This window comes from Rhinoderma darwinii, chromosome 13 (assembly GCF_050947455.1).
Source record: "Rhinoderma darwinii isolate aRhiDar2 chromosome 13, aRhiDar2.hap1, whole genome shotgun sequence".
NCBI classification, from domain to species: domain Eukaryota; kingdom Metazoa; phylum Chordata; class Amphibia; order Anura; family Rhinodermatidae; genus Rhinoderma; species Rhinoderma darwinii.
In genome coordinates this window covers 6,813,684-6,826,673 of record NC_134699.1, presented here as the reverse complement: position 1 = coordinate 6,826,673, position 12,990 = coordinate 6,813,684, and the positions used below count along the sequence as shown (strand labels likewise).

The 12,990-nt window shown below is 44.0% G+C and overlaps 1 protein-coding gene and 1 long non-coding RNA gene across 3 annotated transcripts; one reads left to right on the top strand and one right to left on the bottom strand.

Moving 5' to 3' along the window:
* Window positions 1-674: 674 nt before the first annotated feature.
* LOC142666015 (uncharacterized) lies at window positions 675-5,020 on the bottom strand. The gene is made up of 2 exons (XR_012851622.1): window positions 4,672-5,020; window positions 675-1,689 (listed from the first exon to the last, which is right to left on the bottom strand). It is a non-coding gene; the product is annotated as an uncharacterized LOC142666015 (long non-coding RNA).
* Window positions 4,685-12,360, top strand: TMEM74B (transmembrane protein 74B). Of its 2 annotated transcripts, none has more exons than XM_075845873.1 (2): window positions 4,685-5,139; window positions 11,509-12,360. In XM_075845873.1, the coding sequence occupies exon 2, from the start codon at window positions 11,557-11,559 to the stop codon at window positions 12,235-12,237; it is 681 nt and encodes a 226-aa protein (XP_075701988.1). In that variant the 5' UTR covers window positions 4,685-5,139; window positions 11,509-11,556; the 3' UTR covers window positions 12,238-12,360. The 2 variants fall into 2 exon arrangements, with proteins under 2 accessions (XP_075701988.1, XP_075701989.1); XM_075845874.1 differs by lacking the exon at window positions 4,685-5,139 and adding an exon at window positions 5,269-5,346.
* The last annotated feature ends 630 nt before the right edge of the window (window positions 12,361-12,990 follow it).

Below are 12,990 nucleotides of genomic sequence, written 5' to 3'. Positions count from 1 at the left end.
TCACCTCATAAACTCAGTCATTACCTCACACTCACCTCATAAACTCAGGCATTACCTCACACTCACCTCATACACGCAGATATTACCTCACACTCACCTCATACACTCAGGTATTACCTCACACTCACCTCATACACTCAGGTATTACCTCACACTGACCTCATACACTCAGGTATTACCTCACACTCACCTCATACACGCAGATATTACCTCACACTCACCTCATACACTCAGGTATTACCTCACACTCACCTCATACACTCAGATATTACCTCACACTCACCTCATACACGCAGATATTACCTCACACTCACCTCATACACGCAGATATTACCTCACACTCACCTCATACACGCAGATATTACCGCACACTCACCTGACAGATGAGGGTAATCCGTCAGCAGTGCCAAAAGGATCACAGGACCCAGTTTGTGACGAGTTGGAAGCTTCAACGCACCCCCAGATGTCATGATTTTGTACTCTCTAGACGGGGGAAGCCACTCACATATATTATTTAAAATACACACATGTAAGGTCTGGGCCCCGGTGGTCATAACCTGTCTGACTGTGCGAGTATGTACCTTCATTCTATAAATCAAACCCGCATAGAGATAGAATGCTTCTATTCACTGGCTGCAAGCAGACAGCTAGGATTGGAATTGAAACAAAGTCTATTACAATTATTCAGATTTATTTACAAATAAACAGGAAACCCCTTCCACTCGATCCGGGAGATCTGCAATGTTCACGCTGATACAACATGACGATAATGACGGAGAAGATGGAGGTTCCCAGGGACTTCGGACGCCTTCTTGGATTGATGGCTGCAATCTTTGTCCCTAAACCCAACTTTTTGCTAGCTGACACACAGCAGATATCACTACGAGCAGTCGTAAATCAGCCCAATCCATTGTAGTGGAACTGGCGGACATGTTGGCGCTGTCACATTCTGAGGCTAAAAGGTGGAACGACATAAATCCTTCTATCCTATGACACAATGATTGCTGTCTCCTCTGGACGGGCTGTATAAAGACAGCCGTCCCTCTGTTATTCCTCCTAGAAATGTATGACTAATTTGACAACTGGGTGTTACCATTCCCCTTGTCAAAGAGGTGTGTCCCTACACAGTGTCTCTCTGTCAGCACTGATTGGATAGTGTCGGTCCGTGTAGGGACACCCCCCCCCCAACTGGTAGAACCCAGTTGCCAATTTATTCATACATTTCTAGGAGGAATAACAGAGGAACGGCACAACATACAGTTGTAAGAAAATGATGCTTTCTTAGTCAATGGGACTGATCTGCATGGCGGTGTGCCTGGGTAAACAATGACCGGGACGTGGCGCTCGCTGGAACACCGCGGCCCCTTTCATTCAGCTGATTGGCGGGCATACTGGCGGTTGGATCCCCGCTGATAAATTATTGCTGGCCTTTTTTCTTATCTCCTACAACCCCTTTAAAGATGGACACTACGGGACAGAATTTCTTCTGAGGACCATCTGTAAATTAGACGGAGATCCGCTTTCCTTTAGGCTTATCTCCTCCGATGTGGAACGACCTCTGACTCCGTGCGACTCCTGAATAGTACGCGCACTTGACCAATATGTAGATTCAAGCCGATACTCGCGGATCTTTGCATGAAGGTCCTTCAGCTGCGCCAGCAGAGACTGGTCCTGGATACGCATCTCAGACTAAAGGAAAAAATGGGAGCGATTAGTAACCTCTGGCAAGTGTAAAAGGAAGAGAAGGACTTGTCAACCAATGAGCTTGTTGAAAGTCACTCAACTCTATGAGGATGATGGTGGTGGTAGTCAGCGTGTCTGTGGTAAAAGACAATGAAATCAGCCAGCTGAAATCTTCAGAACCATAAAAAAAAAAGTGTCCCTGCATTCTTACATTCTGCTTTCTATAGTCCCTGATTTCTTACATTCTGCCCACTATAGTCCCTGCATTCTTACATTTTGCTTTCTTACATTTTATTTATACATTCTCTGCATTCTTAGTTTCTGCTTTCTATAGTCCCTGCATTCTTACATTCTGCCTTCTATAGTCCCTGCATTCTTAGTTTCTGCTTTCTATAGTCCCTGCATTCTTACATTCTGCCTTCTATAGTCCCTGCTTTCTTACATTCTGCTTTCTATAGTCCCTGCTTTCTTACATTCTGCTTTCTATAGTCCCTGCATTCTCACATTCTGCTTTCTATAGTCCCTGCATTCTTACATTATGCTTTCTATAGTCCCTGCATTCTTACATTCTGCTTTCTATAGTCCCTGCATTATCACAATCTGCTTTCTATAGCCCCTGCATTCTTACATTCTGCTTTCTATAGTCTCTGCATTCTTACATTCTGCCTTCTATAGTCCCTGCATTCTTAGTTTCTGCTTTCTATAGTCCCTGCATTCTTACATTCTGCCTTCTATAGTCCCTTCTTTCTTACATTCTGCTTTCTATAGTCCCTGCTTTCTTACATTCTGCTTTCTATAGTCCCTGCATTCTCACATTCTGCTTTCTATAGTCCCTGCATTCTTACATTCTGCTTCCTATAGTCCCTGCATTCTTACATTCTGCTTTCTATAGTCCCTGCATTATCACAATCTGCTTTCTATATCCCCTGCATTCTTACATTCTGTCTTCTATAGTCCCTGCATTCTTACATTCTGCTTTCTATAGTCCCTGCATTCTTACATTCTGCCTTGTATAGTCCCTGCTTTCTTATATTCTGCTTTCTATAGTCCCTGCTTTCTTACATTCTGCTTTCTATAGTCCCTGCATTCTTACATTCTGCTTTCTATAGTACCTGCATCCTTACATTCTGCTTTCTATAGTCCCTGCTTCGTTACATTCTGCTTTCTATAGTCCCTGCAGCCTTACATTCTGCTTTCTATAGCCCCTGCATTCTTACAATCTGCTTTCTATAGTCCCTGCATCCTTACATTCTGCTTTCTATAGCCCCTACATTCTTACATTCTGCTTTCTATAGTACCTGCATCCTTACATTCTGCTTTCTATAGTCCCTGCTTCGTTACATTCTGCTTTCTATAGTCCGTGCATCCTTACATTCTGCTTTCTATAGCCCCTGCATTCTTACAATCTGCTTTCTATAGTCCCTGCATCCTTACATTCTGCTTTCTATAGTCCCTATATTCTTACATTCTGCTTTCTATAGTCCCTGCATCCTTTAATTCTGCTTTCTATAGTCCCTGCATTCTTACATTCTGCTTTCTATAGTCCCTGCTTCGTTACATTCTGCTTTCTATAGTCCATGCATTCTTACATTCTGCTTTCTATAGTCCATGCATTCTTACATTCTGCTTTCTATAGTCCCTGTATTCTTACATTCTGCTTTCTATAGTCCCTGCATTCTTACATTCAGCTTTCTATAGTCCCTGCTTCCTCACATTCTGCTTTCTATAGTCCCTGCTTCCTTACATTCTGCTTTCTATAGTCCCTGCTTCCTCACATCCTGCTTTCTATAGCCCCTGCATCCTTACATTCTGCTTTCTATAGCCCCTGCATTCTTACATTCTGCTTTCTATAGTCCCTGCCTCCTTACAATCTGCTTTCTATAGTCCCTGCATTCTTACATTCTGCTTTCTATAGTCCCTGCATTCTTACATTCTGCTTTCTATAGTCCCTGCATCCTTACATTCTGCTTTCTATAGTCCCTGCATCCTTACATTCTGCTTTCTATAGTACCTGCATCCTTACATTCTGCTTTCTATAGTCCCTACATTCTTACATTCTGCTTTCTATAGTCCCTGCATTCTTACATTCTGCTTTCTATAGCCCCTGCATCCTTACATTCTGCTTTCTATAGCCCCTGCATTCTTACATTCTGCTTTCTATAGTCCCTGCCTCCTTACATTCTGCTTTCTATAGTCCCTGCATTCTTACATTCTGCTTTCTATAGTCCCTGCATTCTTACATTCTGCTTTCTATAGTCCCTGCATCCTTACATTCTGATTTCTATAGTCCCTGCATCCTTACATTCTGCTTTCTATAGTCCCTGTATTCTTACATTCTGCTTTCTATAGTCCCTGCATTCTTACATTCTGCTTTCTATAGTCCCTGCTTCCTCACATTCTGCTTTCTATAGTCCCTGCATCCTTACATTGAGCTTTCTATAGTCCCTGCTTCATTACATTCTGCTTTCTATGGTCCCTGCTTCCTCACATCCTGCTTTCTATAGTCCCTGCATCCTTACATCCTGCTTTCCATAGTCCCTGCTTCCTCACATTCTGCTTTCTATAGTCCCTGCATCCTTACATTCTGCTTTCTATAGTCCCTGCATCCTTACATTCTGCTTTCTATAGTCCCTGCGTCCTCACATTCTGCTTTCTATAGTCCCTGCTTCCTCACATTCTGTTTTTTATAGTCCCTGCATCCTTACATCCTGCTTTCTATAGTCCCTGCTTCCTCACATTCTGCATTCTATAGTCCCTGCTTCCTCACATTCTGCTTTCTATAGTCTCTGCTTCCTCACATTCTGCATTCTATAGTCCCTGCTTCCTCACTCTCTACTTCCTGTGGTTCGCCCTCCTCCCTGTCTATGCTCCGCACACGACAGCTGTGTGTGCAGCGATAGGGTGGTGGGGTATAATCTCACTACCATCAGAGGGATGAAATGTGATTGCAGCAACATGAGATGGTGGATGACCCAGCACTAATCTTACCAGCTCCCTCCTCAGCCAGGACAGGGCGGGTCCCGGGGGCAGCTCCATAAGGCAGTATGTCCTACTCTGCCAGCTGTCCGGGCAGGGAGCCTCCTGAATATCACTGAGTCACCCACTGAAGGGGCATCACGCAGCTGCAGATAAATGTACTGAATAAATGGGGGATCCTAATCCTAGAAGTGCCCACAGCTACCAAACCCAGCCTTGCCCACCCAGTAAATGCCCATCTGCAGTGGGTGCTTTAAGATGGCGATGCTTGTTAAGGACACAGTGACACTAATGCTACATCTGACCGACGGAGGGCGCTGTGACTCCTGTCTCCTCCCACATGGTTCATGATGGAGCCGATGTATTGGGTCATTTAATAGCAGCTATAACCTAATGCAGACCCACAGCTGACTGCCACACTCCTCTGACTGGCACGGAATGTCGGGGTGACCATGCCACCGAGTCCCTGGGTGCACGCAGGTCAGTGTCAGCCCGGGGTGGGGGGATTAAGGGTCTGCTGTTGTGCTTTGCACAGTCTCTTTGTGTAGGTGTCTGGTGCTCTCATAGGGAGGATGTGATTATAGATGACAGGCTGTGGAGCCCGGTGCCTTGTGCCTGCTGTGGTGTTGTCACTCGCTTGGAGGACTCACAGGGGTGGAGGGACCACAGGGACCCTGCCTCTTACTGGTAAAGAACAGCTGGACAATGAATCAGTCACACAATGTGCAGGGTGGTCGGAATGCTGTGTGTTGCTCAGCGCTGATGTTGCGTTGCATTGCTGTGAAGTTGTAAGGGCTGGTTCTGATGTGTGGTGCTGAATGGACAGCTCCTCAGCTGATCTCCATGTACGCAGCTCCCTGCGCTGCTATGATGAGAAGAATGTCAGGCTGTCTGTGATGTACGCGCTGCTGTCCTCCTCTTGTGCTGCCTGTCACAGACATCATCATCATCTGCTCTATTTATGTTTCTGAACGCATTGCTACATTATAACATTGTTTCTGTATTTGGGTTGTCACTTGTCAGGTAGATGTTAGGCAGATTTCCATAGGTCAGACGTGCAGTGTTGTCATAGTAGCTGTACGGGTGATACGTCTGGGAACACATTGGTGTGTGGTGACAATATAGCGGAACGTTACTTCAGCCAATGAGAACTCTCCGACTGCTCCTAGTTAGGGACTTATCAGTTCATGTGTCGGATTCAAAGCGAAATATTTCGATATTGAATACATATGGGGACGCCGATCTGATCGCTGCCAATTCTTGTGTTTTTGGCCGCCATTCACACTGTTCAGCTCCAACATCGATGATCGAGGAGGTTTTCTTTTTAAAACGACTGCATCTTAACATTTTATTATCACCCAGAGGAGGTTTGTTTCTGGTGATGGAGTTAAAAGCCACAATAATGAAATAATATAATGTTGTGGCTCAGGGAGTCTGGCTCCAGCACAGCTTAGACTCTATGGTGTCCTATCAAGGTTAAACTAGAGGGTGTGGACGCTTTCTATAGTCCCTGCATTCTTACATTCTGCTTTCTATAGTCCCTGCATTCTTACATTTTGCTTTCTATAGTCCCTGCCTCCTTACATTCTGCATTCTATAGTCCCTACATTCATACACTTTACTTTCTATAGTGCCTGCATTCTTACGCTTTGCTTTATATAGTCCCTGCATTCTTACAATCTGCTCTTTCTAGTCCCTGCATTTTTACATTCTTCTCTTTATAGTCCCTCCATTCTGCTTTCTATAGTCCCTGCTTTCGTACATTCTGCTTTCTATAGTCCCTGCATTCTCACATTTTACTTTCTATAGTCCCTGCATTCTTACATTCTGCTTTCTATAGTCCCTGCATTCTCACATTTTACTTTCTAAATTCCCTGCATTCTTACATTCTGCTTTCTATAGTCCCTGCTTTCTTACATTGAGCTTTCTATAGTCCCTGCATTCTATAGTCCTTGCATTCTTACATTTTGCTTTCTATAGTCCCTGCTTTCTTACATTTTGCTTTCTATAGTCCCTGCAGTCTTACATTTTGCTTTCTATAGAACCTACATTCATACACGGCTTCCTATAGTCCCTGCATTTTTACGGTTTGCTTTCTATAGTCCCTGCATTCTTACATTCTGCTTTCTATAGTCCCTGCTTTCTTACATTCAGCTTTCTATAGTCCCTACATTCTATAGTCCTTGCAGTCTTACATTTTGCTTTCTATAGTCCCTGCTTTCTTCCATTTTGCTTTCTATAGTCCCTGCATTCTTACATTCTGCTTTCTATAGTCCTTGCTTTCTTACATTCTGCTTTCTATAGTCCCTGCATGCTTACATTCTGCTTTCTATAGTCCCTGCATGCTTACATTCTGCTTTCTATAGTCCCTGCATTCTCACATTTTGCTTTCTATAGTCCCTGCTTTCTCACATTTTGCTTTCTATAGTCCCTGCTTTCTTAAATTTTGCTTTCTATAGTCCCTGCTTTCTTACATTCTGCGCTCTATAGTCCCTGCATTCTATAGTCCCTGCATTCTTACATTTTGCTTCCTATAGTCCCTGTTCTCTTACATTTTGCTTTCTATAGTCCCTGCTTTCTTACATTCTGCTTTCTATAGTGCCTGCATTCATACACTTTGCTTTCTATAGTCCCTGCATTCTTACATTCTGCTTTCTATAGTCCCTGCTTTCTTACATTCTGCTCTATATAGACCCTGCATTCTCACATTCTGCTTTCTATAGTCCCTGCATTCTCACATTCTGCTTTCTATAGTCCCTGCATTCTTACATTTTGCTTTCATTAGTCCCTGCTTTCTTACATTCTGCTCTATATAGTCCCTTCATTCTCACATTCTGCTTTCTATAGTCCCTGCTTTCTTACATTCTGCTTTCTAGTCCCTGCTTTCTTACATTCTGCTTTCTATAGTCCCTACATTCTGCTTTCTATAGTCCCTGCTTTCTTACATTCTGCTTTCTATAGTCCCTACAGTCTCACATTCTGCTTTCTATAGTCCCTGCTTTCTTACATTCTGCTTTCTATAGTCCCTACTTCTCACATTCTGCTTTCTATAGTTCCTGCTTTCTTACATTCTGCTTTCTATAGTCCCTGCTTTCTTACATTCTGCTTTCTATAGTTCCTGCTTTCTTACATTTTGCTTTCTATAGTCCCTGCTTTCTTACATTCTGCCTTCTATAGTCCCTACATTCTCACATTCTGCTTTCTATAGTCCCTGCATTCTTACATTCTGCTTTCTATAGTCCCTGCTTTCTTACATTCTGCTTTCTATAGTTCCTGCTTTCTTACATTCTGCCTTCTATAGTCCCTACATTCTCACATTCTGCTTTCTATAGTCCCTGCATTCTTACATTCTGCTTTCTATAGTCCCTGCTTTCTTACATTCTGCTTTCTATAGTTCCTGCTTTCTTACATTCTGCCTTCTATAGTCCCTGCTTTCTCACATTTTGCTTTCTATAGTCCCTGATTTCTTACATTTTGCGTTCTATAATCCCTGCTTTCTTACATTCTGCGCTCTATAGTCCCTGCTTTCTATAGTCCCTGCTTTCTTACATTCTGCTCTATATAGACCCTGCATTCTCACATTCTGCTTTCTATAGTCCCTGCATTCTCACATTCTGCTTTCTATAGTCCCTGCATTCTTACATTTTGCTTTCATTAGTCCCTGCTTTCTTACATTCTGCTCTATATAGTCCCTTCATTCTCACATTCTGCTTTCTATAGTCCCTGCTTTCTTACATTCTGCTTTCTAGTCCCTGCTTTCTTACATTCTGCTTTCTATAGTCCCTACATTCTGCTTTCTATAGTCCCTGCTTTCTTACATTCTGCTTTCTATAGTCCCTACAGTCTCACATTCTGCTTTCTATAGTCCCTGCTTTCTTACATTCTGCTTTCTATAGTCCCTACTTCTCACATTCTGCTTTCTATAGTTCCTGCTTTCTTACATTCTGCTTTCTATAGTCCCTGCTTTCTTACATTCTGCTTTCTATAGTTCCTGCTTTCTTACATTTTGCTTTCTATAGTCCCTGCTTTCTTACATTCTGCCTTCTATAGTCCCTACATTCTCACATTCTGCTTTCTATAGTCCCTGCATTCTTACATTCTGCTTTCTATAGTCCCTGCTTTCTTACATTCTGCTTTCTATAGTTCCTGCTTTCTTACATTCTGCCTTCTATAGTCCCTGCTTTCTCACATTTTGCTTTCTATAGTCCCTGATTTCTTACATTTTGCGTTCTATAATCCCTGCTTTCTTACATTCTGCGCTCTATAGTCCCTGCATTCTATAGTCCCTGCATTCTTACATTTTGCTTCCTATAGTCCCTGTTCTCTTACATTTTGCTTTCTATAGTCCCTGCTTTCTTACTTTCTGCTTTCTATAGTTCCTGCTTTCTTACATTTTGCTTTCTATAGTCCCTGCTTTCTTACATTCTGCCTTCTATAGTCCCTACATTCTCACATTCTGCTTTCTATAGTCCCTGCATTCTTACATTCTGCTTTCTATAGTCCCTGCTTTCTTACATTCTGCTTTCTATAGTTCCTGCTTTCTTACATTCTGCCTTCTATAGTCCCTGCTTTCTTACATTCTACTTTCTATAGTTCCTGCTTTCTTACATTCTGCCTTCTATAGTCCCTACATTCTCACATTCTGCTTTCTATAGTCCCTGCTTTCTTACATTCTGCTCTATATAGTCCCTACATTCTCACATTCTGCTTTCTATAGTCCCTGCTTTCTTACATTCTGCTTTCTATAGTCCCTGCTTTCTTACATTCTGCTTTCTATAGTCCCTACATTCTCACATTCTGCTTTCTATAGTCCCTACATTCTCACATTCTGCTTTCTATAGTCCCTGCTTTCTTACATTCTGCTTTCTATAGTCCCTGCTTTCTTACATTCTGCTTTCTATAGTCCCTGCTTTCTTACATTCTGCTTTCTATAGTCCCTGCTTTCTATAGTCCCTGCTTTCTTACATTCTGCTCTATATAGTCCCTTCATTCTCACATTCTGCTTTCTATAGTCCCTACTTTCTTACATTCTGCTTTCTAGTCCCTGCTTTCTTACATTCTGCTTTCTATAGTCCCTACATTCTCACATTCTGCTTTCTATAGTCCCTGCTTTCTTACATTCTGCTTTCTATAGTCCCTACATTCTCACATTCTGCTTTCTATAGTCCCTGCTTTCTTACATTCTGCTTTCTATAGTCCCTACATTCTCACATTCTGCTTTCTATAGTCCCCACATTCTCACATTCTGCTTTCTATAGTCCCTGCTTTCTTACATTCTGCTTTCTATAGTCCCTGCTTTCTTACATTCTGCTTTCTATAGTCCCTGCTTTCTTACATTCTGCTTTCTATAGTCCCTGCTTTCTTACATTCTGCTTTCTATAGTCCCTGCTTTCTTACATTCTGCTCTATATAGTCCCTTCATTCTCACATTCTGCTTTCTATAGTCCCTGCTTTCTTACATTCTGCTTTCTATAGTCCCTACATTCTCACATTCTGCTTTCTATAGTCCCTGCTTTCTTACATTCTGCTTTCTATAGTCCCTACAGTCTCACATTCTGCTTTCTATAGTCCCTGCTTTCTTACATTCTGCTTTCTATAGTCCCTACATTCTCACATTCTGCTTTCTATAGTTCCTGCTTTCTTACATTCTGCTTTCTATAGTCCCTGCTTTCTTACATTCTGCTTTCTATAGTTCCTGCTTTCTTACATTTTGCTTTCTATAGTCCCTGCTTTCTTACATTCTGCCTTCTATAGTCCCTACATTTTCACATTCTGCTTTCTATAGTCCCTGCATTCTTACATTCTGCTTTCTATAGTTCCTGCTTTCTTACATTCTGCCTTCTATAGTCCCTGCTTTCTTACATTCTACTTTCTATAGTTCCTGCTTTCTTACATTCTGCCTTCTATAGTCCCTACATTCTCACATTCTGCTTTCTATAGTCCCTGCTTTCTTACATTCTGCTCTATATAGTCCCTACATTCTCACATTCTGCTTTCTATAGTCCCTGCTTTCTTACATTCTGCTTTCTATAGTCCCTGCTTTCTTACATTCTGCTTTCTATAGTCCCTACATTCTCACATTTTGCTTTCTATAGTCCCTACATTCTCACATTCTGCTTTCTATAGTCCCTGCTTTCTTACATTCTGCTTTCTATAGTCCCTGCTTTCTTACATTCTGCTTTCTATAGTCCCTACATTCTCACATTCTGCTTTCTATCTATGATCCGGAGGGTGTAGACGCATTATTAGGGTAACTTGTCCCACAGTAGAGGATGTTGATCTGGTTACATTATTATTATATTATTCACTTTCATGATCTCAGGGTAATGACGTAATATAGCTGCATTTTATACTTATTACGGAGTATGGGAGGGGTGTGTCTGTGTGGGGGAGGGGTGTGTCTGTGTGGGGGAGGGGTGTGTCTGTGTGGGGGAGGGGTGTGTCTGTGTGTGGGAGGGGTGTGTCTGTGTGTGGGAGGGGTGTGTCTGTTTGTGTGGGGGAGGGGTGTGTCTGTTTGTGTGGGGGAGGGGTGTGTCTGTTTGTGTGGGGGAGGGGTGTGTCTGTGTGGGGGAGGGGCGTGTCTGTTTGTGTGTGGAGGGGCGTGTCTGTGTGGGGGAGGGGCGTGTCTGTGTGGGGGAGGGGCGTGTCTGTGTGGGGGAGGGGTGTGTCTGTGTGGGGGAGGGGTGTGTCTGTGTTTGTGTGGGGGGGGGGGTATGTCTGAGTGTATGGGGGGGGGTCTGAGCTTGCATAGAAAAAAGTTATATTGCAGCGTGACACTGGCCCGACACTGCAGCCGCTCCTGCTCAGACATTCGATGCCGTTTCTACATTTCCTTGTTTTCTATTTCAGTCTGAAGACGTTCCGCATGATCAGGATGAACAGAACCAGAATCCATCAATGGCGTCTTCCAACACGGTGGAGCTCCGAGATCTCAGTACAAGACCTGGTGCGGATGACCACACCTATCAGGGCAGCTCAGCCACCATCAGAGGATTCGAGAACCCATCCTACGAAGAGATCGGGGAAACCGCCTTCAGCCGGGACCCACCGGACGTCCGAGGTTTGAGTCCTTTATCTGAGGCGAGAGGATGGGCCGCAAAGGAGAACGGATCCCCCCGCTCCGAGGACAGCCGAGAAGCGGAGTCGGGCGCGCGCTCCGTGGATTATGGCTTTATCTGTTCGCTGGTCTTGTTGGTCGGTGGCATAGTCCTCGTGGCTGTGGCGTACACCATACCACGTGAAGTACGGGTCAGCCCGGATTCTGTGTCCGCACGAGAGATGGAGCGGTTAGAGCTTTACTACGCACGCCTGGGCTCGCACCTAGACAAGTGCATCATCGCCGGCCTAGGCTTGCTCACCTTGGGCGGAACGCTCCTCTCCCTGCTGCTGATGGTTTCTATATGTAAAGGGGAGCTCTACCGCAGGAGGAAATTCACCACAGCCAGGGGACCAAGGACAAAATATGGCTCCCTCAACTTAAGGATGAGACAAGTGACTACGGAGGGCGGGCAGGCGTTGGTGGAACACGAAGTTCTTGAGATGACCAACCACGTTAACCAGCCTCAACCCGAGCCGTGAATGTAGCGGGATCACTTACAAATGCTGGAATGGGAGGGGTTAAAAATGTCAGATGAGCAAATGATTGCGGTATTGATGAGGTCAGAATATTCCCGTCCTGCGACGTGCCGGCTGTTCCAATGTCAGGGGGGGGGGGGGGGAGTAGCGACAATGCAGGAGTAGCCTAAATCAATCTATAGCCTGCGGCCACTGTAACGGAAACGTAAGCTGCTGCTACTTATAGTTCCACAACAGCTGGAGATATACAAGACCCCCTTACAATAAGACGTGGATTTGGTCTAATAATGGTTGGGGTGGGGGAGGGGGTTATTGTTCTTAAGCACTCCCATCCTGCATCGCTCCGGAGTCGTTACAATCTAATTAATAATTAACGACCAATAATAATAATAACAAGCCGCCGGGTCTACGAAAAAATCACAACATGTAAAAACCAACAGTGGACTCATTCCCGGAGGCGCAGGATGGTTTATTTTACCAGATTATACGGCGTTGGTGGTAGAATTAGAATGTACTACACCTCCCATCCTCCCTGGTGTAATAGTATCCATGATTTCTTAGCAGCAGAGAACAAAGGATGAAATCGTCCCATATATATATTGCTGGATTCATAGAACATTCACAGATCAATGGCCGCAGACAGGCGTAAGGTTGGGTCCTCGGTGGCGACCTTTTGTTGCACAGCATCCTGGGCGATGGGTTATAGTTAGGGCAGGGCCGGCGGGGGTGGGGTATGACACAGGGGGTGGGGTATGA